This window comes from Amphibalanus amphitrite, unplaced genomic scaffold (assembly GCF_019059575.1).
Source record: "Amphibalanus amphitrite isolate SeventyFive unplaced genomic scaffold, NRLGWU_Aamphi_draft 000214F_arrow, whole genome shotgun sequence".
Taxonomy (NCBI): Eukaryota; Metazoa; Arthropoda; class Thecostraca; order Balanomorpha; family Balanidae; genus Amphibalanus; species Amphibalanus amphitrite.
The window spans coordinates 241,688-269,088 of record NW_024881709.1 but is presented as its reverse complement, the minus strand read 5'-3'; the positions used below and the strand labels follow the sequence as shown (position 1 = coordinate 269,088).

The 27,401-nt window shown below is 51.2% G+C and overlaps 1 protein-coding gene across 2 annotated transcripts in view; it reads right to left on the bottom strand.

The window, feature by feature from the left end:
* Positions 1 to 927: 927 nt before the first annotated feature.
* LOC122385302 (plexin domain-containing protein 2-like) overlaps positions 928 to 27,401 on the bottom strand; it is a 36,289-nt gene continuing 9,815 nt past the window's right edge. Inside the window, exons 2-12 of one of the 2 annotated variants that reach the window (XM_043373469.1) lie at positions 26,466 to 26,613; positions 24,360 to 24,645; positions 21,946 to 22,074; positions 18,866 to 18,994; positions 18,161 to 18,353; positions 17,802 to 17,872; positions 16,060 to 16,195; positions 4,155 to 4,309; positions 3,484 to 3,730; positions 2,983 to 3,113; positions 928 to 2,711 (exon numbers count right to left, since the gene is read on the bottom strand). In XM_043373469.1, the coding sequence (XP_043229404.1) occupies positions 2,643 to 2,711; positions 2,983 to 3,113; positions 3,484 to 3,730; positions 4,155 to 4,309; positions 16,060 to 16,195; positions 17,802 to 17,872; positions 18,161 to 18,353; positions 18,866 to 18,994; positions 21,946 to 22,074; positions 24,360 to 24,645; positions 26,466 to 26,613 (1,694 nt within the window). In that variant the 3' untranslated portion in view covers positions 928 to 2,642. The remainder of the gene's footprint in view (positions 2,712 to 2,982; positions 3,114 to 3,483; positions 3,731 to 4,154; positions 4,310 to 16,059; positions 16,196 to 17,801; positions 17,873 to 18,160; positions 18,354 to 18,865; positions 18,995 to 21,945; positions 22,075 to 24,359; positions 24,646 to 26,465; positions 26,614 to 27,401) is intronic. The other variant, XM_043373470.1, reaches the window with a different exon arrangement.

Sequence of the window (27,401 nt, the reverse complement as noted above, 5' to 3'; positions counted from 1 at the left end):
GAGGATGATAGGATATAGGGGGAGACATTGGTCTGGGCAGGCACCCTAGTGAGTCGCCGGGGCTGAGCCCGTCCAGAGGACAGGCCACCCAGCCCCAAGGCACTCACTGCACCCGGCTACGGGGTGCGCTCCCTCGGGAGCAGCGGTGCCGCTCCAAGGGAGCAGCCCGCATGAGATAAAGTTGCCTGTCCAGTCCGGAGGGGGATTGCGGCGTGGAGGAGAAGGATTTCAGTATCCTGAGGATAGAAGCACGGAACGGTGATGACGTGCATAATGGGTCACCCACATGCGTCGGTAAAAATCAATACCTAGTTGGTAGGAGGAATGAAGCTGCCCTTGAACTAAATCGTGTCAGTGGCTGCCGAGGTATACATAAGCTTCGCAAAAGCATGAGCAGTGAGCACGGCCGGACGGACGGCCGCTCGCTCATACTCAGAAATTTCTGCTAATCTACGTACGACTTTTCTCGGTAACAAACCATACGGCACAGCATATTAGCCAGGCGCTAACTGCTAGCGACATCTAGGAACAGGGCTAAAAACTACAAGCCATGCGGCACAGTATACCACCCAGGCGCTGACTCTTAGTGACATCTAGGAGCGGAAATATAGGTTATAGGCAATGCGGTACAGTATACTAGCTAGGCGCCGACTCCTAGTGACATCTAGGAACAGGAAAACAAGCTACAAGCCGTGCGGCACGGGCGGCATACCAGCCAGGCGCTTACTACTAGCGACATCTAGGAACAGGAATATAGACTTCAGGCCGTACGGCACAAATACTTTACTTAATGCTTAGTTGACACCCGAATAACTGTAAAACGCGGGGCAATCTCCGAGTCCGACTCCGAACACTCGCGTCAATCACCCATTACCAGTCATCTCAATCCACAAAGTCATTCTCATTGTGAGCAGAGATACAATGGCGTCACATACATTGTGTATTCAGCATCCCAGAACACACAAGCCTCTATCCAAGATAATCACTTAACGGCTGGATTATTAGGGAACAAGCACGCGCTTTACCGGCTAACACGATAAAATCTCGCGCGACACCGCCAGTGAAGATCCGTCGCATCAAAATTGTGAACAGTGCAAAACTGTGAACGAGCAACCGAATGAACATTGAACTGCGTCAAAAACGTAACGAATTAAAACATATCATACAAGGGTTTGCCTACCAATTCCTTAAGAAGTTAGGCGACACATGAACATGAACTCTTACAGAAGGAAGAGACAGATAGACAGAAATTTAATTCAAGAGATATTTACTGCTTCAAGAATCTTAGATGTTTTCAATAGGTCCATGTCGGCAGATACAAATATTCAAAATAGGTGTCGATGGCTCAAGGCAATACAAAAGGGGCATTACATAACATGGCAACGTAGTTCTTTTTTAAAAACGGCTAATTGATGCTTCACTATAGCAAATCCAAGCATGCGTCCCAAAGTTTCTAAAAAAGGTCTACCTGATACGTTGCTCTAGAATACCGACGCGAAAGATAACACGCACTGAGCCACCAGTACCATTCTCGAGTCTGACAGCGGCGCCTATAACAGCAGTTCTATGAGCGATCTGTCGCGAACACACATGACGTCATCTATCTCAGAATACAAATTATGAAACGATTGCGAGGGCCAGTCCACTCATTACCTACAAAGTCGTCAAAAAGCAGTCACGAGGTAAGAACGATCCGAAAATTGTGGTCAGTTAAGCAAAATGGTTCAATTTGTAAAAACGGGTGGTCACCACGGCGCACTGCTGGTGCCATCTAGTGCCGTTTTGGTAAGACACAGTGCAGCTAACAACAGCGGGGGCAGCGCCACCTTCCCTATTCGTCGTTTGCCACTTCTATTATGCAGTACGGGACGCTCGAGCCACCCCACCCCGCGACAGTTTTTGATACCGGATCGTGCCTCGGTTGACGCAGCACCTCCCCCAAACACACACTCACACAGACGCACACACGCGGCCGGCCTCCCGCGCCGAGGTGTTCCCTCTCTCCCTTTCTCATTCTCTCTCGTTGGGCCGATATGAACATGTGTATGGCCCGGCGGCTCGGCTGCCCACCAGAGCCGGTCGGCCTATCCTCTCCCGGTAGTTAATGTGGAGTCACCGACACCGGGTGTGTCTGAGTCTCTGCAGCGCCGACTACTCTGCTCTCCCGGTAGTCCATACGCACTTGTCCGTCGTTCGCCACCGGCTGTCCTGACGGGCGTATGTACGTTCGACGAAGGGGTGATCGGCACGTATGAGCGCTTCGTACGCCGGCTAAGTAACACGCATCGCTGTCGTTCTTGTCCCAGCGGTGGAGCACCGGCCCCGCTGTTCACGGAGAGCACACACCAGCACGGAGTGTTCAGCGCGCGCACAGGTGTTCCTTTGTCCGGTCTCCCGGCGCGCGCGGCGGAGTCGACGGCGGCTCCCGGTCACTTTTCCCGTCGTGTCAAAAATAATATCACAAACGACACTGCCGGCTAGCTCGTTTTCTCAGCCGGCGCGGCGGCCCACGTCCACCCACAGCGGAAAGACTGAACCGTCGGGATGATAATGCCACGAGAGTCGCCGCGCGGCCCGCCACCTGTCGGCCGCTGCAGACAGCGCAGTTTCGCCGGCCGGTCACCAGTTGGCGCTGCCGGCGACTACATGTGGATGGAGGCAGCTGTGTATCGGGCCTCTCCGCGCCTCATTCGCCACTGACTGGGCCGGTACTGAAACACAGGGCGTTCGGGATCAGTGGAGACACTTCACAACACCTGACAATACGTACACCTTCATCACAAAAAGGATGCAGAAGACAACATACATGTATATCGGAAGAAGTTCATAACCATCAACCACAGAAATTGCCCAACTATAGTAAGGACTCGAGCAATGGTTTGAATGGTTCATGGGGATAAAATTATCAGCACTCAAAATGAGTTGAATGATACAGACTCTAAGCCACCCTGACTGTGTGCTGTAACAGCGTCGCCGTCTTACCCTGATGAGGATCTGTCCAGAGGTGCTGTGCGGGAACAGGTACGCGTAGGTGACCCAGCCGCCGATGGCCACCACCAGGATGACGATCGCCACCACGGCGGCCACTGCCGAGGACGACATTCCGTCGACGTCTGAAATCAGAGGATACCGGTACTCAGTGCATAAAGGACAAAATGCCGCCAGCATCTGAGATCAGAGGTCGGGTCATGGGTCAGCCGTCACGGGACGTCTGGGGTCACAGATAATGTGACGGGTCAGTTTACCGCACTGAATAATCATGCATTGCCAGTCTCTGAGATCACAATAGGGCACATATCACAAAAAAATTATCACGCGGGTAATAGCCATAGCTCCTGTGCCTGGAAGGATATTTTCACAACCAAAAGTAGGATCATGTTTGCCGGTCAGGGCTCATATACCAAGCTTTCCCAACAAAAGTCGACACCAACGAAACTCAACACGACTCAGAGTGTCATCCCCACTCCCGCCCTCTCTGCGTACCCTGTTTGGCCGAATCGCTGTGGGCGGCGGCGGCGGCCGACGGGCCGGCCGCGTCCGGACTGACACTGGAGCTGACGGTGCCGTCGGTCGGAGCAGGCGGTGACGGCGGCGACGGTGGCCCGCTCGGGGTCTGGCCGCACTGCGCCGCCTCCTGGACGAAGTTGTCGTCACAGCGCGACTCGAGCCAGTCCTGTCGGTTACGGTCCAGGCCGTCCGAGCAGCGCTTGGTGGACTCGCACCAGGCGCACTGAAAGAAAGACGTGGGGACAGATAGTCAGATATAGGCGGAGACGGTCAGACACGCAACCCAGCGGCATAATAAACAAAAATACGAACAAAATACACGATAAAAAACGGCAAAACAGATGGCAGCATTGAGCCAGCTGACAGGCACCGCACCACAGGCTGGGTTCAGCGATACCTTTGAATCATCAACCACCCACGGATAGTAATGACGATGATGATGTCTGGGTTTAAAAGCCGTCCGCACTGCATTGGTCATCAGCGACCACACCACCCACCGAAGCGAATCGCATTGCAAGTTGCAACTAATCACTAGTCATCACCATCAAATAATTAATCCATTTCTACAATGTCTTATGAAAACAACATCGTTCTCTTATTTCGTCACTGCGCAGTGCGCAGCCAGCGTCGCGGCAGTCGGCACGAACCTTGAAATCGATAGAGGGGTGGTTGAGGCACTTCTCGCAGGAGCGCAGCGACACACAGGTCGGCTGAGCCGTGAACACGACAGCCGTGTTGTTGCTGATGGTGTAGCCCTTCATGTCGATCCGGTGGTACTCGTAGATGGTCTTCCTCTTCACGTCTGCGGAAGAGAAGGAAGAGGTCCACGGTCAGAAACGTACAAGTGCGTGCGTAAATGCAAAGTGCGTGTCTGTGTAAGTAGGTGGAGGGGCTGGGTTGGCCTGGTCGCGTGCTTGCACGCAGTTAGACATCCTGAAGGCGCCTTATTTTGGACCAACAGCTCCAACACAAGGCCATCCAATGACACGGAGAGATGGTGTCATAATGTTGTAGCTATAGCGACATTGGGTCGCCGACTACTAAGCAGCACCGTTAGCGTGACATCACAATTCACAACCGAACGCCGCTGACGCAGCCGACCCCCGACGTGTGTCTTTTGTTCAAAACAGGCGCACAAAGACACTGCTGCCGCTGCAAAACCAACTGTACAAACACCCACAACACAGACAGCGCAGTATCGCGGTCGAGCCGGCGCGGTTTTACAATAAGATAAACATCGGCGGTTTTCGATTGACACATCAAAGTGATGCAAAAACAGCTGAGGGCGCATCGGGTTTGTTTAATGTAGCCCAGCCCCAATGGAGTGTTTTGTTCGATTCGACCAACTTTTATTCCCGAATCGTTCATGATAGGCCATTCTCGCTCCCGCCCCTGCAAGGGGTCACGGAGTATGCTGACATCACAAGCCCCCAGGGCGGGCGACGGGCGACGGAGGCCGTCCGATCCATCGTCTGTATCAACTGCCAGGGTCCCCAGTCCCAGAGTACGTAACTTTCCAGAGCGACTGAACAATCAAAACACGCTGCGACAGCCCCGGTCCTGTAAGCCAGCTTCAAAAGGAAGGAGCGGCAGCGGATTGTCGGCAGTCATTGCCGGTCGAATATCCTCCCTCCCCCCCCCCCCCAGCCCCACAGCTCTGTCTGATCTGTGCCATCCACATGAGGCGGCTTGTCTAACTAAATTCATCAGGCGTTCTGGCCAGCTTTATCAATATACCAGCGCACATTCTGCGGTGGCTTTGCACGGCCTGCCTGGGACTTATCTTTGTATGCCATTAAGATGTTCCAGCAAATCCGGCATCCGTGATCCATCGCCGGTTATACACACTGCCACGTCTCCGAAGCTTGACTCAGTTCACCTTAGTGAGTTGAGCCATAAGCGGGACAAAGTGCTCGACCCACCAGCGGCCAGCCAACGGGACCCGACCCACCTCTGACAAATATTCAGCCAATACACAAACCGGCCACAGAACACGAGCGGTTCATGGAACGTGTACCGCTGCTGCTGGGGGCGATAGTTCAAACGTGATCTGTTTGTAGAGGGTGGTATGGGGCAGAGGAGCCGCCCATGTGCTGGCCAGAACACCCCGGGGAATTCGGGTTATGGTAAAGAAAGCTAGCATGACTGTGGGGTGGGTACACTTCATACCAGTTCGGTATGGAGGTAGGGTAGCGTAGCCCCGACTCTTTGAAGTCGTGGGACGACTGGAATAAACCGTCCCTGGCCCAGTGCCGTCTATGGCTGGTCCCCAGCGGGCCACCCGCTGAATATTGAATGCCGCCCTGTCTAGCGGCAGCGGCGACGCTCTATTGTTTACTGTCCTGCCGTGTGATGGGGCGGGGTCGTCCCTCCCCTCCCCACCGTCACCCCACGTCGACCGCCATTGACCCAGTTCGGGCGGTGGGCGGTGGCGGTTGGCGAGGACCGCCCCGCACCACCCGATGTGTGTAGGCGTTGCATGGTGACCATATTGGGGTCGGACAAAGCCGGCGGTCGGCGGACGGCGACTGAACGAACTTGGCAGCCCTGGTTGGGTCACTGGGCCATGACACGCAGGGCTGTGGAGTGGAGTACCTACCTAACTGTGGTGCGGAGACTGGAGAGTGGAGACCCAAGGTGGTTTAAATAACAACGCTTATCCAGACCACATTCCGTGCCCTGTCGGGTACGTCTGTGGCTGGACCATCCATCAGCACAGTAGCCCTGTACCCCACAGACAGGGCGGATCCACAAAATGCAGTGCATCGCATTATGTATGACGCATCATGCATACAACATGGCGAAGAGAATATTGAACAGATTCACCGCTCGTGGCCGACTCATTTCTATGCAGAGTTCAGACTACAGAGACAGTGTCAGTTTCCCAGATTGAGTGACGGCAGACAATGCTAGCGTGATTCGAATTTAGACGAATTCAGCGTGCCAAGGCCATTCCCACTGCCAGCCTTGTCATTGTGAAAACCAGCCGTCTATCTCGTCATCAGGGCGGCCAGTTATCCAACGGTTCACGGCGTTCCCAGTAGCACAGTCAGTCTGCAGCGTCCCGGTAAAGAAGTAGCGGGGCGTTTCCCAGTCGCAGCATGTGTGCTCAATGCCCTGGTGTGGCACGGTGCATCAGGTGGTGACCGACCGGTCAGCATTGCCACGTGTCCTCAGCGAAGATATGGAACACGGGGGTCACCTGATGACACGGACATCATATAGCGGCGGAAGACCCACTCACTCACAACGAACGAGTCTCAGCCGAGTTGAGTAGGGCGAACCCGCCCGGGCCAGCCCAGCCGGCCCTCAGCTGACCGTATAGGGACGAGGACTGGGCGGGGAGCGCCGCGTTACATCACACAGCGGCCTACTGTCTACTGCCACTGCAGATCTGCTGCCACTGCCCACAAACAGCTGGTGGAGTGGTCACAGCAGCACCGCTCCAACACTACACAGCGGCAGGACAGCCGACAGGGCAAGGTCGCTTAGGTCCATAATCACCTTGGCAGTCACCGCCTGTCATCCATGGTTGCTGTCGGATTAGGACGCAAAGCCGCGAGGCCCAAGTATCCAAATGTCGCCTATGAGGGCCCCTTTTGGCCATCGCACAGCCTACGATGATTAAAAGTAGGTCTCTGCCAAACACCGTGCTTTACCCCTTCTACCAAAGCGAACTTCGACAGTCGACCTGCGCAGTACGAGGGTGACCACCCAGGAGAAGCCCCAAGAGGCCCGGCACGAGACAAATACGGACAGCCGTCCGCCAGCACCCGTGTCTGACAGTTGCCCCGGACATGTCAGCTGATCGGTATGGAAACGGTGACAGCGGCCGCCTGCTGACGTCATATATACGTCACTGCTGACGTCATACGTTCGTCGCGTGCCTGATATAGGTGAGGTGTGTGTCGGTGATGCGTCACTTTCCACCTAAGAATGCTATACCATCATCCTGGAGGTCACAGGCCAGAGTGGCGTCGAGGGTCAAGTAACACATGGAGGTAGTCGCAACCAGCAATGGTTACCCCACAAGGCTAATTCACAGACTCGTCCTGCACAACCCAGACGACGGGGTCAGCTCCGACAAGCACCAATCGCGTCTCATCAGACGCTCAGTGGCGGGACCGTCCGCCCCACTTTAACAAACCCAGACGGACCAGCAATGCACCAATCAGCCGCAGCCTAGTGGAGGGGAGGATCGGAGGGTGGGGAGGCGGGTTTCGTGGGACGAACCATCACCAGTGGGGGATGGCATGCTTGAACCGCGGTAAAACCCGGAATAAAACCGATTAAAATTCTAAATGGCTTAAAACTTTAAGGGAGAGGTAGAACTGTAATTATATCTTCTTTTTTTTGCATTGGCAAACAACTATTGACTATTTCATTGATTGCAAGGATGCGTCCGGAAGATCTTACGATACGGACAAGGTCACTTGCTAGTTGCTATAGATTCGACTCAGAACACATGCTGCTCGCTGGCTTCATTTCATTATCTACATCGGGAAGCAGAGCGTTAGCAGAGAAAACAACTGTAAAAACTACCCCGAAATTCAGCCAAAACTACTAATCCGTTATCATGCTTAACGGATCGTCAGCATGTGTCGTAGGGAACAGGAGACCGACAAGCAATGTAGATAATTCAGTCTCCCGCTCCGCACACACGGGTATGACAGCTCTGACCCCTGCCATTTATCGGAGCCGGCGCTCCAACTGCGCACTCGGCTCCGGCAATAGGCCTCCCGTCGAGGCCCGGCTAATGGAGTGTTACCAGGGCGACTCACGCGCCCCCACAGCCGGCGCTTTCATTACGGACCGAGTACGACTGACATGCCGAGACGTAGATGTCTTATACATAAAGGCCTAGCAGGTTATGAATGTTCAGTTCAATGGAGGTGAGGTGTGGGGAAAGCCATGGGCTCATAGAAGGGGGAAAGGCCCGAGTGCAGATGAAGAAGAAGGAGATGGGAGGATGGAGAAGGGGAGAGCATAGAGAGCAGACAGTTCAGTGACCACCGATATGGAGCCGTGCCAAGCCGGTAACCCCAGCGGCTTCACTCTGTTACCACCAACACGGGTACGGTGCCGACTCACTGTTATAACGGCCAGATTGATCCGTTATTGATGACGGAACGGTACAAGCAATATTCATTGTGAAATAAAACGCTTTCATTGCATGACTTAAAATACCCCTAAACCAACATCGGCTTACATAACAATACTTCCGAGCTAAGCTACAAGCACGGTCTGCCTGTGGTGACGAGCTAACGTGTCATCACCCACTAGCAGGTGTAAAGCCGTCTGGGGGACTTCCTCTTCAGACCACAACACGTGCATTGCTGCCACGGCAGACTCCATGTGGCCACCGGTGCCAGGAATAAACCACCCCACACAGCGCTGGCAGCAGTTAACACCCCAGTTCCCATCTCAAGTAGGCTAGAGATACCGACTGAAGGGTCGTTCATACATCCTCGCCAAACCACGCCACTCTAACACTCGTCAGCTTTAGTAAACATGCCGCACTGACTGCGCCATATCCGGCCCTAAGCAAACGGCTGATTCCCGGTAACCCGTGATAGCATCATGATCAGCGCTAGGAATGTGATAATACGAGCTGTGATAAGATAGGGAGCTCTGTGCCGTCATTGTGGGTCGCACGCTGCAAGAACGGGCGGCGATAGTGGAGGAAGGATCGGTTCAAATCGCGATTGAGCAGGTTTAACCATAAGCGATTTCCTAAAAGTCATGTTGGGGATGAACGCCTAGTTTAGTTTGCTTATGTGAGCATAATTTCGCCCAGTTTCAACCATCATATCCAGAGATGAGGACAGCAGTTACAACTTAAAGCCCATTGGTACGTAGATCACCTGTGACAGACGGCCGGTGACAACCACGGTATCACTTCGCCACCAAACGCGGAGTAATTCTACCGTCACGGCGCGTGAGTTAATATATTCCTGCCCGGGGCCGGGATGATTCAATAAATGTCACCGAGGTTTTTTAGCGAAAACTCCGAGGGCCGTTAGGCCCGAGGTGCTTTTCGCTAAAAAAGCGAGGTGACATTTATTGAATTCCCGGCCTTAGGGCTGGAAGGTGTTTCCCATACCTGCCAAAAATCTCACAACTATAATTGATAGTGACGTCAGCAGCCGTGTGGTTCAACGCGTTTAACCACACCCCTTGAACCACACGGCTGGCAATATTAAAGCACTGCACTCACGGACGTATAAATAAACTGGACTGACGATCCCAATGGACCTCCTATGGAAGATAGTGAAGCCGACAAGGCGCCATTTTACGTTGCCAAAAACCCGTGTTCTGAAAGGTCATCGAACCATTACAATTGGAATTGCGTCTAAACGGATGATCGGATCGAGATGCTGGTGGTACCGTTCGATGGGTAATGCTTTGAGGCAGGTGATGATGCATGTCACAGGTCATTCGGTGTCACGTGGCGCGTGCCACGTGCCGACAAAGTCGGGAAGGGCAAAAACCTTTAAGCAACGCTCCAAATTAAACGGTGGGCGGCACAGGTGCCAAATTCACAGGTCACATGTCCCGGTGTTTGACCATTAACATATGGTATGCTCGGCAGCAGGGGGTGCGGAATGCACGCGCCAGGGGCGAAAAACATGTTTTGAGGATGCATCCTCCGATTCCGGAAAACCTTGAACTAGGCACACCAAATTTGGCACACTGCCACTACTGGACACGCGCTTTAAGGTGCTGTATAAATAGGCGTGCTTGGGTACACGGTGCACGTGCTGTGCACGTGCAAACCTTTTGATGTTGCACTCTGTGTCACACATGTGGGTAGGGCGGGTAGCGGGTAGCGCTGGCAAGCTCAAAGTGCCAAATTTACTCAGGCCACCTAATTTAGCATATCTATCTCCTGGTGGACCCCAAAGGTGCACTCTGCACGTGCAAAAAATTATCCGCGCTGGGCGGTGGGAATGCTTGGACACCCCATGTAGGTTTACGTAAATATCTCGAAAACGGCGTTGTGGAGCGCCGCCGTTTTTATCACACCCTTTCATGCATCTTTTTCACACATGCTGCATAACTTTCAGACCCAGGTCACTCAAGGTTAGGTCACCAGGTTACGTCCAAGTGGCCTTACCTTAGGAAAAGTTATAATGCCCCATAGCTACACAGATTGAACAATTGGTCTAAAACGTTGGCGGCGATTACTAAGAGCACCCACCATATAGGTATGCGTAAAGTATCCTATCCATAGTAAAGTATCTTATCCATAGCAAAGTAGCTTATCCATAGTAGGTGTCAACCACCACTTAGGCGTCGTAACATGCGAAGGCACTAAAACTATAGCTTCTTAAATGTTAAACTGAATGCTAAATTCGAAATCAGCTCCAAAAACTGTCCTGGAAACATGTAAAACTCTTGCTGTCTTTTCATGGTTTCAAGCGTTCAAACATGTGATATGATGTTGGTCACATGCAATATGGTGGGTGTCAAGGTCACGTGAAAATTAGGTCAAGGTCACTGACCTTTACTAACCTTGGTTCACCTTTTCGAGTTTTACATGTTTCTAGGACAGTTTTTGGAGCTGATTTGATTTCGAATTTAGCATTCAGTTCAACATTTAAGAAGTTATAGTTTTAGTGCATTCGTAACATGTTACGACGCCATCAGTGGTGGTGGACACCTAGTATGGATAAGCTACTTTACTATGGATAAGATACTTTACTATGGATAAGATACTTTACGTACCTATACCTATATGGTGCTCTTAGTAATCGCCGCCAACGTTTTAGACCAATTGTTCAATCTGTGTAGCTATGGGGCATTATAACTTTTCCTAAGGTAAGGCCACTTGGACGTAACCTGGTGACCTAACCTTGAGTGACCTGGGTCTGAAAGTTATGCAGCATGTGTGAAAAAGATGCATGAAAGGGTGTGATAAAAACGGCGGCGCTCCACAACGCCGTTTTCGAGATATATTTACATAAACCTACATGGGGTGTCCAAGAATCCCCACCGCCCGGCGCGGATAATTTTTTGCACGTGCAGAGCGCACACTGAAAAAAAAAGTTTAGCACCATAGAGGTACTTTTCAATTGACTAATTTTCAGTACCCTAGCGGTGCTAAGCTAAGCATTTTATTCGTACTTAACTGAGATCTAGTTTAGTATCAAGGTGCTAATATAAGTACCCATATTGTTTAGCACCCGTGTACTAAATGTAGTACCCTACACCTGCTAGACCAATTTTCAGTACCCTAGCGGTGCTAAACTTTAAAAGGTGCTAAGAATAGCATGCAGTTAGTACCTTCCGTACTCACATATGAACCGTTTTAGCGCTATTGTTACCCCACGACAAGTAGAATAATGCTAACGAAAGCATTAGGGCTGAAAGTAGAATATCTATACTAGTTAAAGCTGCTGCATGAAAAGTTCGCAAAAACTGCTTTCTTTAGCAGCACATACTTTCACTAGTTACTGCAAAAAGGACTAATCAATTACCAAAAAGGAAATTGTGTAAGGCCGAAAAGACGTGCAAAAAAGGTTATATCCTAGATAAGTGATAACTACAAGTCTCAATGATTGTGTTTTGCATTCTGCAATATTCCCGTGTAAGTGCATCTTTCAAGCATCCAACACATTATAAAATTAAAAAATAATAATGGAACATTTATCAACACTTCATATCATCTGCATGAAAAACAAATGTAAATATATACACAAACAAACGCACGGGAAATAACGAAAGGTCGCTCATATACCTGCACACTCGCAGCACGACCGACGATTAACGCGAGATCGACTGGGGGAGGCGGGGGGGGGGGGGTCGTTGAACCGACGTTCCGTTCATGGCCATAAGTTCGACCTCATCCACGACCAGACGGCGTTTAGTGATAGACGGAACCGGAGACCCCGTGTTGTTGTCGTAGTTGTCCTCCATTGTAAGTGGTAGTCGACGGAAGAACTGACCAGGCCCCATGCCTGGAGCAAAAAAACTGGATCAGTTTCAAGATTTTTTTTCTTCTGTTGGGAGCTATTTTCGCAAACAACACTACAACTTTCCTTCAGACCAAGAAGCGCGATTTGCCAAAGTCGGAATATGAAGCACTTAAACAATATAAGATAATGTCAAAAGATACAACGTGTCAGACTCACCAAAGTCGATCAACGTCGGTGTCGGTGGCATGTGTCGGTGGCAAATGCTCACGTACCACCCGGCCCCGGAGCACTTCACTTCACTTCACTGCACTGCTGCACTGCACTTCCCTCCACCTCACTGCCTCCCGGAGCATGGGCACGCACTCCCATGCCACGCACGACGGATTCCACCGATAATAGCTGATTTAAGCTATCATTCCAGAGCTAGCACTCGGTGGCATGTGCCCGGAGCACTTCACTTCACTTCATTTCACTTCATATACCGGAGCACGTGCACACACTCCCACCACGACCAACGGACTCCACTAAAATGGCGCAACACGTGGCCGGAAACAGCTGGCACGCGCATGCGCATATCGCTCTGCGCCGTCAAAACGTGCTAAAGGGCTGGTGATAAGACTCCCAGAGATTTGTAAAGCAGGGCTTAGCTACTTTCTTTGGCGCCATTTTCAAATTTGTTTCCTCTGTAAGCATGTCCGGTTCTATTGTGATACTAACGTAAGCACCATATTCAGCATTACCAACTTCTAAAACACTTAAAATGGTTCTAATTAGAAATCCAGCTTGAAAGAGCACTCACTGATGGACTGGGTACTAGCAGAAGTAGACGTAAAGCTCAGTAGAAGAATAGGTGATCTAAACTTATAATATTTGATGGGAATGTTAGCTATCATTAGCACAGTATTAGCACCATGCTTCTTTGTAAATACGTCGTAGGGTTCTTTTGACGCTAAAAGGTGCTACGAATAGCAGCCGTTAGTACCCCAAATGCTAAACTTTTTTTTACAGTGCACCTTTGGGGTCCACCAGGAGATAGATATGCTCAATAACTATACTGGAATGCATTCTGGGTGGCCTGTGTAAATTTGGCACTTTGAGCTTGCCAGCGCTACCCGCCCTACCCGCATGTGTGACACAGAGTGCAACATCAAAAGGTTTGCACGTGCACAGCACGTGCACCGTGTACCACAGCACGCCTATTTATACAGCACCTTAAAGCGCGTGTCCAGCAGTGTCAGTGTGCCAAATTTGGTGTGCCTAGGTCAAGGTCTTCCAAAATCGGAGGATGCATCCTCAAAACATGATTTTCGCCCCTGGCGCGTGCATTCCGCACCCCCTGCTGCCGAGCATACCATATGTTAATGGTCAAACACCGGGACATGTGACCTGTGAATTTGGCACCTGTGCCGCCCACCGTTTAATTTGGAGCGTCACTTAAAGGTTTTTGCCCTTCCCGACTTTGTCGGCACGTGGCACGGGCCACGTGACACCGAATGACCTGTGACATGCATCATCATCTGCCTCAAAGCATCACCCATCGAACGGTACCACCAGCATCTCGATCCAATAATCCGTTTAGACGCAATACCAATTGTAATGGTTCGATGACCTTTCAGAGCATGGGTTTTTGGCAACGTAAAATGGCGCCTTGTCGGCTTCACCTGAATGGAGGTGGTTGCGGGTCCAGTTTATTTATACGTCCGTGACTGCACTGCACTAAACTTTGAAAAGTGTGGTACAGTGCACGTGCCATTAAAATGCCTGGATGTCTCGATTTAATCATGCAATGTAGCAGGTATGGGAAACAGCCTGCGTGGCCCGTCCTGGTTCGAAAATTTGAACTGACGTCAACCTCCAGACACCTCTTCCGTCTTTATAGCTCTGCTACGCAGCTGCCGGTGCCTGTTCCACTGAGAACACCGAGCCAACAGTTCCTGACATCGTGCAGCGCCGGGAGGTATGCACTGCGGCCTCCAAGGCAGTCAGTCACCTTCCGTACATAAATATACAGATAAACGGTCAACGTCAGGGGCTCCCTGTCACCTCTGTTCATGGCAAGTGTCAACAGGCTAGTAGTGCGCAACCGGCTGTTCACAATCACTGGTGGACGCAAAAGTTGTAACGCCTGGGACCGAGAGGTCTGAAGCAGCGTCGTCGTCTAATCTTCAGAGTGCATTGCCTGATTCACGCGACTGATGCCTGTCGAAGTTCGCAGCCGAACGAGCTGCTCATGACCGAAGTTCGCGGCTGTTCTGTCAGGAAGTCGAATAGGGCACCACGGTACTCGGCTGCGGGCTGTAGTGATCTTGTTCAAAGGAGTGACAATGCTACCCTTGCATTACGAGGCCAGGTCATCAGCCCTGGTAGAGCCACCAGTACTCTAGCCCAGGCCGCCGACAAGGTGTATTGTGGAATCGGCGTGGATGCGGGGTGCAGCTAGTCTCGATATATTGTGACTTACTATCACAGGTATCGCTCATATTCAGTCAGTGCTTTGGTTTTGCACCAAATATTTCGCCCCATGAAATCTGTAAGTCGCTTGGGACTAGCTTTCTCGCATTATCGATGAGCTGGCTAAATACGCTGGATTTTGATGAAGAAGCCGGTGGAGCTAGCTGTGACATGAGGATTGCGCGGACCCAGGTGAGCGTTCCGCTAGGTTGGAACACCTATCGTAATGGTCCACTACCGACCCCCCTCCCGCACTCCCCCGCTAGGGCGGGGGGCGCGCGCCACATCACTTGGCACCGCTGCGGTGCTGTGGTGGCCGCGACTGCGGTCCGGACAGTGGCAGAAATAGCCCGACCGCTGCGCCGTGCCGCTGCGCCGCTGCGCCGCGACACAGCCGTCACCGCTGCCGCGCCGGTCACAGCATGACAGTGCGCTCACAACTGTCACATGATGCGCCGGCACCAGCAGATGACCATGCATGTGACTGTTAGCCCGTCACGCAACGTGCGCACAAGTAGGATCAGGTGGTAACCGCTTTATACCACGTGGTGCAACCATGCTATGATCAGTAAGACCCTCTCCGCCATCTAACGTGTTTAAACCTGCACGGCGACCCGATCATGTCATATCAGCCGGCTCTTCACATCACAGGGAGGTGATTAGACTGGGAGGGAGAGTCAACACAGAGAAGGGCCCAATCTGGTCCAATATCTCGCCATTTGCGCAAGTACCATAAACCCGTCTGAGCCGGCAGCCAGACGCCGGCGAAAACATGCTGGTCTTTTCCATCGCGGTCTAGTGGATGACAGTTTATGATATGCTCGTTTCAAATCTACGATGACTTCTCTGACCCCGTATGACAGGCAGGACGAGTGGGGGGGGGGGGGTGAGAGGGAGGCGGAACCGTGACATGCGGGTGCCCGCAGCTCCAACGCGAGCTCCAACGCGGGCTAGCTGGCTGTACGCGCTGTGACCCCCCCCCCCCCTTGTGCAGGCACCGGCGACATATCACCCGTCCCCCATCCGTCTGTCCTGCAGACTGCCTATCCAGCGTCCACTTTGCAACGTCCGCAGACGAGCGATTTTGACGGCTACGGTAGAGGGCAAGGGCAGGAGTGGGATGCTAGTTAGAGGGGACAGGCCGGGCGGGGGAGGGGGCCGAGGTGGCGGCGGTGGTACTCACAGAAGATGGTTCTGTCGATGATGTAGGCGTCCGACATGCCCACTTTGACGGGGTGGGCGGTCGTCTGGATGCCGGAGATATCGACGGGCACGTCACGGTAGGCAAACACTACGTTACCGCTCTGGTGGATGGTCACCTGCAGGCAGACAGACATACACGCATCGGTCAGGGGGGTGGAAGGGGAACAGAGAGACAGTGTGTGTGTGTGTGTGGGGGGGGGGGGGTGTCATTAGCCTGGGCTGCCGTTAGAATGTTTGTCGTTTGTAGGTTGACGATAATGGATTAGAGTTCGCGAGCAGCTTCACAAACACACCTGATAGACATGTACTATGTAGCAATTTCCACCAAAACAAGCAGTATCTGACCAGCAACACGTCTTTTCAATACAGAAATTGAACAGCATCACAATAACTGACGCTATGTGATGCTATATAAATATGTATATCATTCTTAGGTGTTGTTTTTAAATATGTATAGATATCGTTAGTTGTTACACGGCCCAGTACTCCCCAGTTCAATGCCTCTTTGTTGGTTGATAGGCACCCCACACCACTGCTGTGTGTTTTATATTGAACGCGCCCTTTGGAACGGACAGCGGCGGCACACAAAGACTGGTGATAATGATAACAGGACGGTAGATGGGATTCCACCGATCCATTTACACGCGCTAATCGGATGACTCTATAAAAGGTGCTTAGACACGGTAACAGCCAGGTGTCATGGTGACGCCGTGACGCCAACGATACAGGAGATGACAGGGCACAGTGTAACGCGACGAGAGCAGACTGCTGCCATCGAGGTGCACGTCCGTGAACTCGGGGGACAATTACCCTATGAACAGCAAATACAAAAAGGTGACTTGGGACTAGAGTCTGTCAAAGTAAATCATTACATTAGTATATACGCATACACGCATAGTATTTGCAACATGCACCTTAAGCCCAACATCGGTTGTACAGTCCACAGCGGAAGTGATGTGCGGTTTCAGTCATGGGTATATTCTGCTTCTGAAGCTTGGGAATGATTGGCCAGACTACAATGAAACTTTGATGTAGCTTACATGTATCGTCACCTTTGCAGCTTAAACTTGTCTTTTGACGTCTTCTTTTCGATCACTCTGCATTAAAAAATCGACAGTCAAAGTCATCCGTTGAGATTGGTAAAACCGCACATTACTTTAGCGGTGGGCTGTGCCTGTGGTAAAAATCTAACTTAGCCGCTAATCTCAGTGCGCTTTGCCCATGGTCTATAGGAAGCTTTGATTCGTGTCGAGTGAGCACGTAACAAGCACGTAACATGTCCTCCCTGCAGACCAAGTTACAAGCTGCTCTTACCACCGGATGCGCATATCACTGTCTTCCTGCTGCTCGCCACAGGGCCGGACAACCCACAGACAGAAAAAAAGACATGACCACAGTTTGATGAGAAACAACAACGAGTTATCACTGAGTTGACACAGCCCACCACAACCTCTCGTGGGGTGGTTTTCATAAGCAACTTCGACATAAGCCTTGGGAATTGTAAAAGGTCTGGCATGAACATCCTACAGGCTGGTTTAGCCAGTCAGGATTACGGAAGGCACGATGCCTGGATGCATGACTAAAACTTAGTTATGCAGTTCATTACTTCACTAATGCGTCCATTGACTGATAACTGATGAGAGCCACAGGGAGCCCTCTCAGCCTTCAGGTAAGCTGTGGCCCGCTCCCACAGGAGGATGTGAGACGTTACGGCAGCCTCACCTGGAAGCTGAAGGCGGTGTTGTTGGCCTCCTGGAGCGGCACCTTCTCCCACTGCACCGTCAGCGACGTATCTGCAACGGCGGCATCACTGTCAGTCAGACAGACAGACACACAACCGTAGTTACACACCCGGCTCGCTGTCATTGATAGACAATACAGTAGCCAGCCAGATCGGCCGGCAGGGCAGATTAACAATGTGAACTTGTTATAAATGCATGACACTGGACTTATGTGGAGCAACACGGGTTTACCATGAATAATACAAATGGACCATTTCTATAAAAGCACCCGCCGTTGGCCGAGTACCCAGTACACAACGTTATCCGAATACCTACCATCCCTATGTCCTAAGTACTTACCATTAGCCGAGTACTTGACGACCGAGTCCTTAGTGATGGTGGTATCGAAGTTGGCCATCAGCGGCGCGATGTACTGCGTGGCCGCCAGCCATGAGTGCAGGTAGTCGCCCGTGTACAAAAAGCCGCCCGTGGCGATCGTTATGTTACGGATGATGTGCCCGTAAAACGGGAAGTCGAAGTTGAGCGGCACGCGCTGTGGGTGGAGGGGGGGCGGGGTCAGTGAGGTGAGGGAGGCAGAGGTGGCGGAGGGGAAGGGATAGGGAGGTTTGTTTGTTGGGATTTTGGGACGCGAGAGGAAAGGAAGAGAGCGTGGTGGGAGAGAAAAGGATGGGAGCCGGAACGATTACGATGGTATTTGACTAGAGACTCAATGATACATTACATTTAGTGCATTGCCACCACACACCCTACCGTTCCACCACGCACAAATATACTAACCAGTTGCAAAGCCGCCAGGAAGTGCAGTTACAACTCGTCACCAACACATCACATCGGTGTCACTCTCTTCCAATAACACAAACGTTGTCGTTCGTGCCTATATCCAAATCGATATTCATATTCCATATCATTATCAGACCAGTGTGTATCCACTCAACTGTGTGGTGTCAAGTGTGTAGCCGGTACCTCGGCAGCGTCCCACCACGTCTAGCGTTCGTTCTATAGCCCAGTGTCCCTGCAGCATCGCCGTTCGGTCGCACCACCCACCTTACAGGCTGGTCCGCAGGCGCGGGCCACCCCGCGGGCACGGCCCCACCTCACAGGCACAGTCACCCCACTCGAACAGCGATAGAAGAGCCGGCGGACGGTACGCCCGAGGACGAGCCGGCAGCTGGGCTGGGAACGAGCCGCGCCAGAGGACGGTGAGGATGGGGAGAGGGGGAGAGGACTGGGGAGGAACGGGGAGGAACGGGAATTGGGATATGGGAGAACAGGGGAGGGCAGGATAAGACAACTTGGGACTAAGAACAGGAGCATTAAAAAATGGGAAAGATAAATACAGAACGCTCACAGACTACGACAAGATACATTGGGAGGGAGGGAGAAAAATGAAGGGAGGGAGAAAACATACAAGTGAGGAGGATTTAGGAGAGCGAAGATCACGTGAGGACAGCCTAAGGGCGGAAGATCGCGACCGAGCGGCGACTGTGTAAGTCCCCCCCCCCCCCTCATGACCGTCCCTTTGCGGCTGGCGACTGTGTAAGCCCTCTCCTTTCGTGATCGTCCCTTTCCTAAACCCAGGACTGGGCAGTAACGGGATCCCATTCTGACGGGCAGGCCTCACTCACAGCGTCAGCCACTATAAACAAATTCGTGGCAGTAGCAGTAACACTCTGGTGTTTCTCTATGTGATCATTGAGGAGGAACGGGGGCGTTACCTCCTCGATCTCGTTAAGTTCAACGCATAATCACAGCCCATGACAATTCTGATTGAGAGATCAGCTGTAGCAGAGCAAGAGATAAATACCGCGATAATTGAATACACTCCACGCTATTGAGCAACACGAAAACCCACCTCACGCAGCACATCAGGACACAAAGATTCAAAGACGAACACCATGTCCAAACCAATAATTTTCAACATCAACCCGGCATGCATATTTACAGTGATCTCGTGTGACTTGCTTGCTTACAGGGTGGGCCAAAAAAAGTGTGTCACTTTTCAGCAGTAATTTCTCGAAAGTAGTAAGAGATACGGAAAAGAAACTTTCACAGGTTAAAGAAAATCGTTTGACAAATTATATGATATCAATTTTAATGGAAAAGTTCAAATCGAACTGACGTTGCCATCATCATTTCAAAGAACGGGATCTATGCATCTCTTTATTTGCGCCATGTGGTCGAAGTGGGCACCGCCAAGCTGAAGGCCATCCGGAAACGCGCTCCAGGAAGCTGACGCTCACTCCGCGGTGGCTGCTGTCACTTCACGCACGTACCATGATCGACGCTGACACGCAGCTTCTCCAGGCTACCGGGCTTGTTGCGATAGACGCTGTCCTTGCAGGCTCCCCAAAACCAGTAGTCCAGCGGGTTGAGGTCAGGACTGTGAGGAGCCCACTGCTTTTCGCTTCCCTTGGAGATCACGCGGCAACCGAAGAGCTCTTGGAGCAGTTGCAGTGTCTCTCGGGCCGTGTGCGGTGGCGCTACATCTTGCATGAACAAAGCTTGTAGCGTGATCACCAAGGGAAGCGAAAAGCAGTGGGCTCCTCACAGTCCTGACCTCAACCCGCTGGACTACTGGTTTTGGGGAGCCTGCAAGGACAGCGTCTATCGCAACAAGCCCGGTAACCTGAAGGAGCTGCGTCTCAGCGTCGAGCAGTACGTGCGTGAAGTGACAGCAGCCACCGTGGAGAGGGTGGGCGCCAGTTTCCTGGAGCGTGTTCAGACGTGCCTTGAGCGTTGAGGTGCCCACTTCGAGCACATGCGCAAACATAAAAGACGCACATATCCCATTTTTGAAATGGTGATGGCAACATCAGTTCGACTGAAACTTTTTCATAAAATGGGTATCATATAATTTGTCAAACGATTTTCTTTAAGTTGTGAAAGTTTCTTTTTGATATCTCTTACCACTTTCGAGAAATAGTTGCTGAAAAGTGACACACTTTTTTTGGCCCACCCTGTAGAGCATGCTGCCAGCAGTAATTCATCCCTCTCAAAAGCGATAGATAACCACAGACAGCATTTTCCGATAACAATTCTGACCAATCCCATTTGACTGGCCGAAACTCCTCCAGTCTGACATGTCCCTATAGTGCCCATTAGCCACGTCAGAAAGAATGTATCAGCATGCGGATTTGACGCAAATGACTTATCGTCACTTTGCATTAAGTGTTATACATAGTGGGACCCGGATCGTGTCAAAACTAATGCTTCACTCGCTAACTGAAACCAAACCTACATCAATAGCAATGAACAGCCCCTGATTTCTTTGGGAGAGTAGAAATCGGGGCCACATTCTGGGGCACACCAGGCAGGTCACGAGATCAAATCATGATAGTCTGGCAGCGGCACGCAGTGTGCTAAAAGAGTCCTATTTGCCGGGGAAATACTCACGGCCACCGGCTGGAGATACATGGCCGCTGGGTGGTCGGCCTGTGTCCACGGGAAGGAGAGTTAGTGGTCTGGGCGTTTACCCCACACCAGTGTCCCAAAATTGTGTTTTGGCTTGGGTGTCAGAGGGAAAATTCCTCTCCAAAAAGGGGGATAAGAGTGGAAAATTTCCCAGTCAGATAAGGCCAAAAGTAGTTAAAAAGAGAATATCAATGGCATACATTTCTATATAATGAGGTAAAATGTAATATGTAAAATGACAATGTAAATTCTTATTTTCAGAAAGGCTGGGAGTGGAAAATTGCTCTTTGATATTTGAGATGAGAGTGCAAAATGATTTTTATTTGGATGTCGTTTCCCACCCAAATCGAAATATTTTGGGACACTGCCCCACACCCAGTAAAGGGGAGGGCTCAGCGAAAAGTTCACTGGTTCATGTAGTTACGGGTAGAGAGGGAAAGGTGAAAGACCTCTAGGAGTAAGGCTCAAATCATGCCACACTAATCTTCAGACGGATGTGTGGTAATTTGGCGAGCTATTCAGAAGGATTTTATATTTAAATAGAAGATAGGGAGAAGAAGAAAATAATGCGACAGTCACATAATATGATTTCAAAACTCATTACCATACGTCTGTAATCCATATTCACTTGCTCATGTATCTGCGGCAGCTCTCCATAAACACTACGGACTCGTGTTCGTGTCCGCTCCGGGTAAAAATGTCACTCGACTTACCGCGGCGCGTCGATGTGCCTCTGACAGCATGTCGTGCTGTACCACGCTGCTGGCAGGCCGCTTATCCAGATCCACCCAGTAGTCCTTGCCCTGAGGCACGAACTTGGACTCGTAGTACTTGTGGTCGTCCTGTTGGCGAGAGGGAAAGTAGGTGGTTAAAATCAGTGGGCGGTGACATTTGACATTTTTACGACTTGAAGGTGGAGAGTGGTTGGTGGACGGTGGACGTTGGACGGCAAGCGGTGGAAAATGGTCGGCGGTTACCATTCCGTAGCCGTAGCGCCGGGGTAAACAACGTCAACTGCACTTCCGCTATGATGAGCAAACCAACACCACCTATCTTGGACAAATGACACCTGGCTCATCACTCCTGTCACCGTATCGTCTTAGACAGGTACCAGCAACTGATACGTCCCAGCAATACACGACGCAGCTTCAGGGATACATTACAATCCACTGCTCCACCGTCAGTGTCCAGTGTCTGGTTTGATCTGGGCAGCAGACGGGTGGACAGGAAGCGTCTCAGACAGTATCACAGATAACCACACTGCACCGGTGACATCTGAGACAGCACCGGCGCTTATCAGTTCATCTCAGCTCAGCGTCGGCACCGGATCATCAGACGAGGCGTCAACAGCCGCAGTCAGCAGCCTGCTGATACCGACGGGTCGGCAGGTAGTTTCCATGATATGCCTTGGTTGGATCGATGAATTTGAGACCAGCAGAGGCCGAGGGTTTTAGAGATCGGCTAACAGTGCACCGAGCTCGGGATCTGAGACCTTGCTCGTATGGTCTGGAGTCGCCGGGTGAAAATTTGGACCCGAGTTGCCGGTATGACCCGACCTTGCTATTCGAATTGAAATCATCGCCGCCGATGACAGACAACGATAACGTCCTAGTGAAGGTAAAACATGAGTGTTCAAACCAGTCGACCAGTCGCCTCCTTTCCAGCATATCCGCGTCATATACCAGACTTATATCGTCAAAGCTCCTGCACCCTGACCTTCACGCACTGCTTGTGAGCTGTGATATTCTCAGCTGTCACTTCCCGCTGAGTCGGTGCAAAGATTCCGTAACACTTTTCCGTTACACGCACGCACATCTAACGGTGCGCTCCATCCACTGCAGTGACAGGTAACCGATACATGACAGTCGAAAAACCCTGACAATTACACGAGGATCGGACCATTGATAGCCACATATTACGCGTGCCACTTGCATGCGTGCATCCACTGTCATAAACTGATTTGGAAACTAGAAAGTGGTCTATACCAATGTCAATCCGCACGCGAAAGCACAACATTCAAATTCACTTCACTGCAGGAAAATAATTAAGCACACCGAGCTTTCATGCATGAAATTTCCTGCAATGCACAACGTGAGAGTTGAATCAGTTCGAGCGCTATTGCGGGTTTATCGTGCTTTCTCTTCCTTCCCCTTTGACATAAGCTTTGCATGGTTTTCGCATCTAGCATTCCCCGCTAATAACAGATCAACCGCTGCCAAAGCTAGGACATTTTCTTCCGGGGCCCATTCAATCAAAACCAGGTGATATTACCCAGACGTGCATTTCATTCGCCAGGCGAGTGCGCCGTGTGACTGAGTTATGATCGTCTTTGCCGCAGCTGTCGACAGCTGTCCGTGTGCACGCCACACGGACAGGAAGCGAGCACCACAGCGCCCTGCGCGGGGTGCACGAGTCACATCCTCAGACCGTAGAAAACAGCCGGCAAGGGTCGAAGCAGGGAGCACACTGATGAAGGGGATAATATCTGACAGATGTGTGGGTGCCTCGTACTAAATCCCAACTGATGAGGACTGGTGAGCGGTGGGCCGGGTGGACCCGAGTCTTCAACTCTGAGCTGAGACATAAAAGCAGGACTCGCCTCGCTAATCATTACACTGCTCAGCGGACGGTTCCATTTATCAGGATCTTACAGACTATGACCAATGCTCATTTCTGCTGGCAGAGGCTACTGGCAGCATCAACCAATCAATTAGCCCGTGTCTAGCCGGCTCTTTATGGCCATCAAGCTCGCGGCGGGGACGGGAGAGGGGGAAAATAGCGAGCTGCGCCAGCCCCCGTTCTCCGAGCTGTCAGCCGTCCACTGATGGCCTCCAGAGCCCGTCCAAGGCCCTGCGCGGATCTGATACCACCAGCCCGTGACACTGACATCGGTACAGGCAGACCAATCACATAAACACACAGCCTCTGTTTATCACCGTAAAACGAACTCTGAGGACTTAGGTATTCGGTGGACATCGCTTCCTAGCAGATCACATGTCCAGTGCGGCCTGACGGTATGCGCTGTCTAAGTTATACAAACATGGCGCTCTTATACAAATCCACCTTCTATCGGTGACCTTATGAGGCGGACCCTCTCAGCTTACTGCATGCGGCGCGTGGTACTCACAATCTGCGCCTGCTGAACCTCCGTGCCGTTGATGTGGTACGTATGGTTCGTTCCGGGCTGGAAGCTGTCCAGATCATCATAGCTGGCCTCTGTGGGCGCAGCTGGCGGCGGCGCAGCAGTGGTGGCGGCCGGAGCAGCTGTAGTCGCTGCCGGAGCGGCCGTGGTTGCCTCCGGAGCCGCCGTGGTAGTCACAGCCGCCGCTCCACCGGCTCCAGCCGCAGAAGCAGCGGTGGTGGCAGCGGTAGTGGTGGTGGTTGTCGTTGTCGTGGTGGTTGTGGTTGATGAGCTGAAAATAAACGCGGCGTTAGCAAATGACTTATGGTGGTCGAAACAACAGGTTATGACGCATTGCAACTGGTAAACCCCCTCCAACAAAATTCACATGAAAACAACATCTATTGTCTACTGTCAGTCCGTGTAGTTATTAGTCAGACACCCCAGTTGGTGATCAGAAGACGGCAGGTAACGACGCAATACACCCGCCAACATCCACAGAGCGTGACACACCACCATGACGTCACTGGTTCCCGTAAAGACCCCAGTGACGTCAGATGAGCAGCGCTGCGTGTCGGGCCGCCATGGAGCTCTCCAGAGCGTTATCTACGCATCTGGCTCTGCATGGCGGGTCACGGTGACCGCGGCCGCAACTGGGTGGGATGCCACGTCACCCGACCGAGAGGGGAGGGGAGGGGAAGGGAGGGGGAAGGGGAGGGAGAGGGAGGGGGAGGGTCAGTCATGGTAACGTTATGCAACTATCAGGAAAGGAAAGAGCCGATATGTGCACAGTCTGATATGAAATGAATGTAAGCATGCATTGGTGGCATGCCTGAGGATCAGTGCCGGAAGTGTGCTTGGCCACTCAGTTATGTGTATTTAGTCTATGAAGTGGACTCTATCTGCCCGAGGTGATATCGATAGGATTGTCCATTATTGACTGGCGCGACATATGGCGTCGTAACTTAAACCATAGTGTAATAAATAACTTACACTATGGTTTTAAAATAAGTTATAATATAGTGATATAAGGTGTAAATAAGTTATAATATTTCACTATGCTTAAACTAAGCAATAAGTCGTCGACCCTACAAGAGATTTAGCGTTACGCAAGTCGTAATTAAATCGATTATCAATTAAAGACTATTAATGGACTCATAATGAAGTCACGCCACCGGAATGGGTGAAACTGTACGAAATTAAATCCGACATGAATGTCGCAAAACTCAAGTTACTTCTTAAAGAAAAGCTCAGCTGAACGAGCAATACGATTACGATAGTTATTATTTTATTCGAAAGGCGTTCCCCATATCAATTGGATTTCTAGGAACCTATTCCCTTATACAGGAAAGATAATCTTCCATTTCCCGGCGCGAACGAAACCGAATAGCCCTGCTAATGAGCAGGGATTTAAACAACGAAAGCTGAATAGCGATAGTGATGAGAATGATTGCCTTCAAAACAATTGGACATTAGCCTGATAATTATAATCGGCAGGCAACGCAGCAGAATATACCGGCAGCCAGTTCCATTGGCCTCTGCCCAGTCAAATATAGGCATAGACATCACCGCTTGAGCGACCGGCATCGGCTGGACAGAACATGGTAAGAATCAAGCATCAAGCATCGCCACTGACCCGACAACGGGTGAACGCCAGGCATTCCACACTCACAGCCGTCCCGACTTTCCATTGGTCTCGGGGTCGCCTGTCGCCGAGCCCTGTGCAGCAGTGACCGAAAATGCCGTACGATTTCACGGGATGAACATCTGGCGATGGGGTTCACTCTCAACCAAACTTTAAAAACATCCTCAGTCTGGTTAAATCTCAACTCTATCCAGAGATTGACCTACCAGTAACCGGAACACCATTCCACACGATCCCATTCACGGGATGTGCCCTGTCTGACGCCAACTACACGTAACCGAACTTCGGAAAAATATTCGGTCTGTTCAAAACAGAACTCAATCCGCACTGACTTGAGCGTCATCAACCCACAATTCTACACAACCTACCAAGACACAAGACGAGCCTTAGCCGGCGCCGATCACTATCCGAAACTCTCTCACACCCTCGTTTCCTAAAGCAAGAGCCGGGATTCAGCCCTTACTCACCTGGAGCCGGTGGACGGCGCCACATTATTCTGGCTGGCGGTGTTAATTCCATTGGATTCCGGGGTGGCCTGTCGCCTTGCTCTGTGCAGTTCCACGAACTGGACACTGTGCGACGGCCGCTCATCATACTGCAGCAGCGACGGAACACCTGAAACGGGAGAGGCAACGGTCAGATACGGGTCATGTCGAGCCGAGAGATACTGAGGAATGGACGGGGAAAGGTGTATGTTGGCCGTTGGGTTATCAGGTACGACAGATGTTAATGTCACATTGTGCCGCATCTGCGAGATATACAAGCTGTATTTTTTCGTACGTAGTACTTTTGTTGGGTGCCTATCCGTCACTATTGGGCAACATAAAGGATTGATGGAATCCAATTTTCCCATACCTGCTACATTGCATGATTAAATCGAGACATCCAGGCATTTAAACGGCACGTGCACTGTACCACACTTTTCAAAGCTTAATGCAATGCTTTAATATTACCAGCCGTGTGGTTCAAGGGGTGTGGTTCAACATGTTGAACCACACGGCTGCTGACGTCACTATCATATAGTTGTGAGCTTTTGGCAGGTATGGGAAACACCTTCCAGCCGTTAGGCCGGATATTCAATAAATGTCACCTCGCTTTTTTTAGCAAAATCACCTCGGGCCTAACGGCCCTCGGAGTTTTCGCTAAAAAAAGCCTCGGTGACATTTATTGAATCATCCCGGCCCCGGGCAGGAATATATTAAACAATTGGGTAATATAAAGGATTTATTTTTTTCTACACCGCCACCCATGAACAGGTGACCAGGAGTGCCCCCTCCCTCTATCCCAGCGACACACAGAACCTTACGTTAACACCAGTGAACTTAAAATGATAAGTCGCGGCACTCCCAGCTAAGAGTAAGGAAAAAACAAAAAATGCAAAAAACGGGAGAAATATCAGTGGA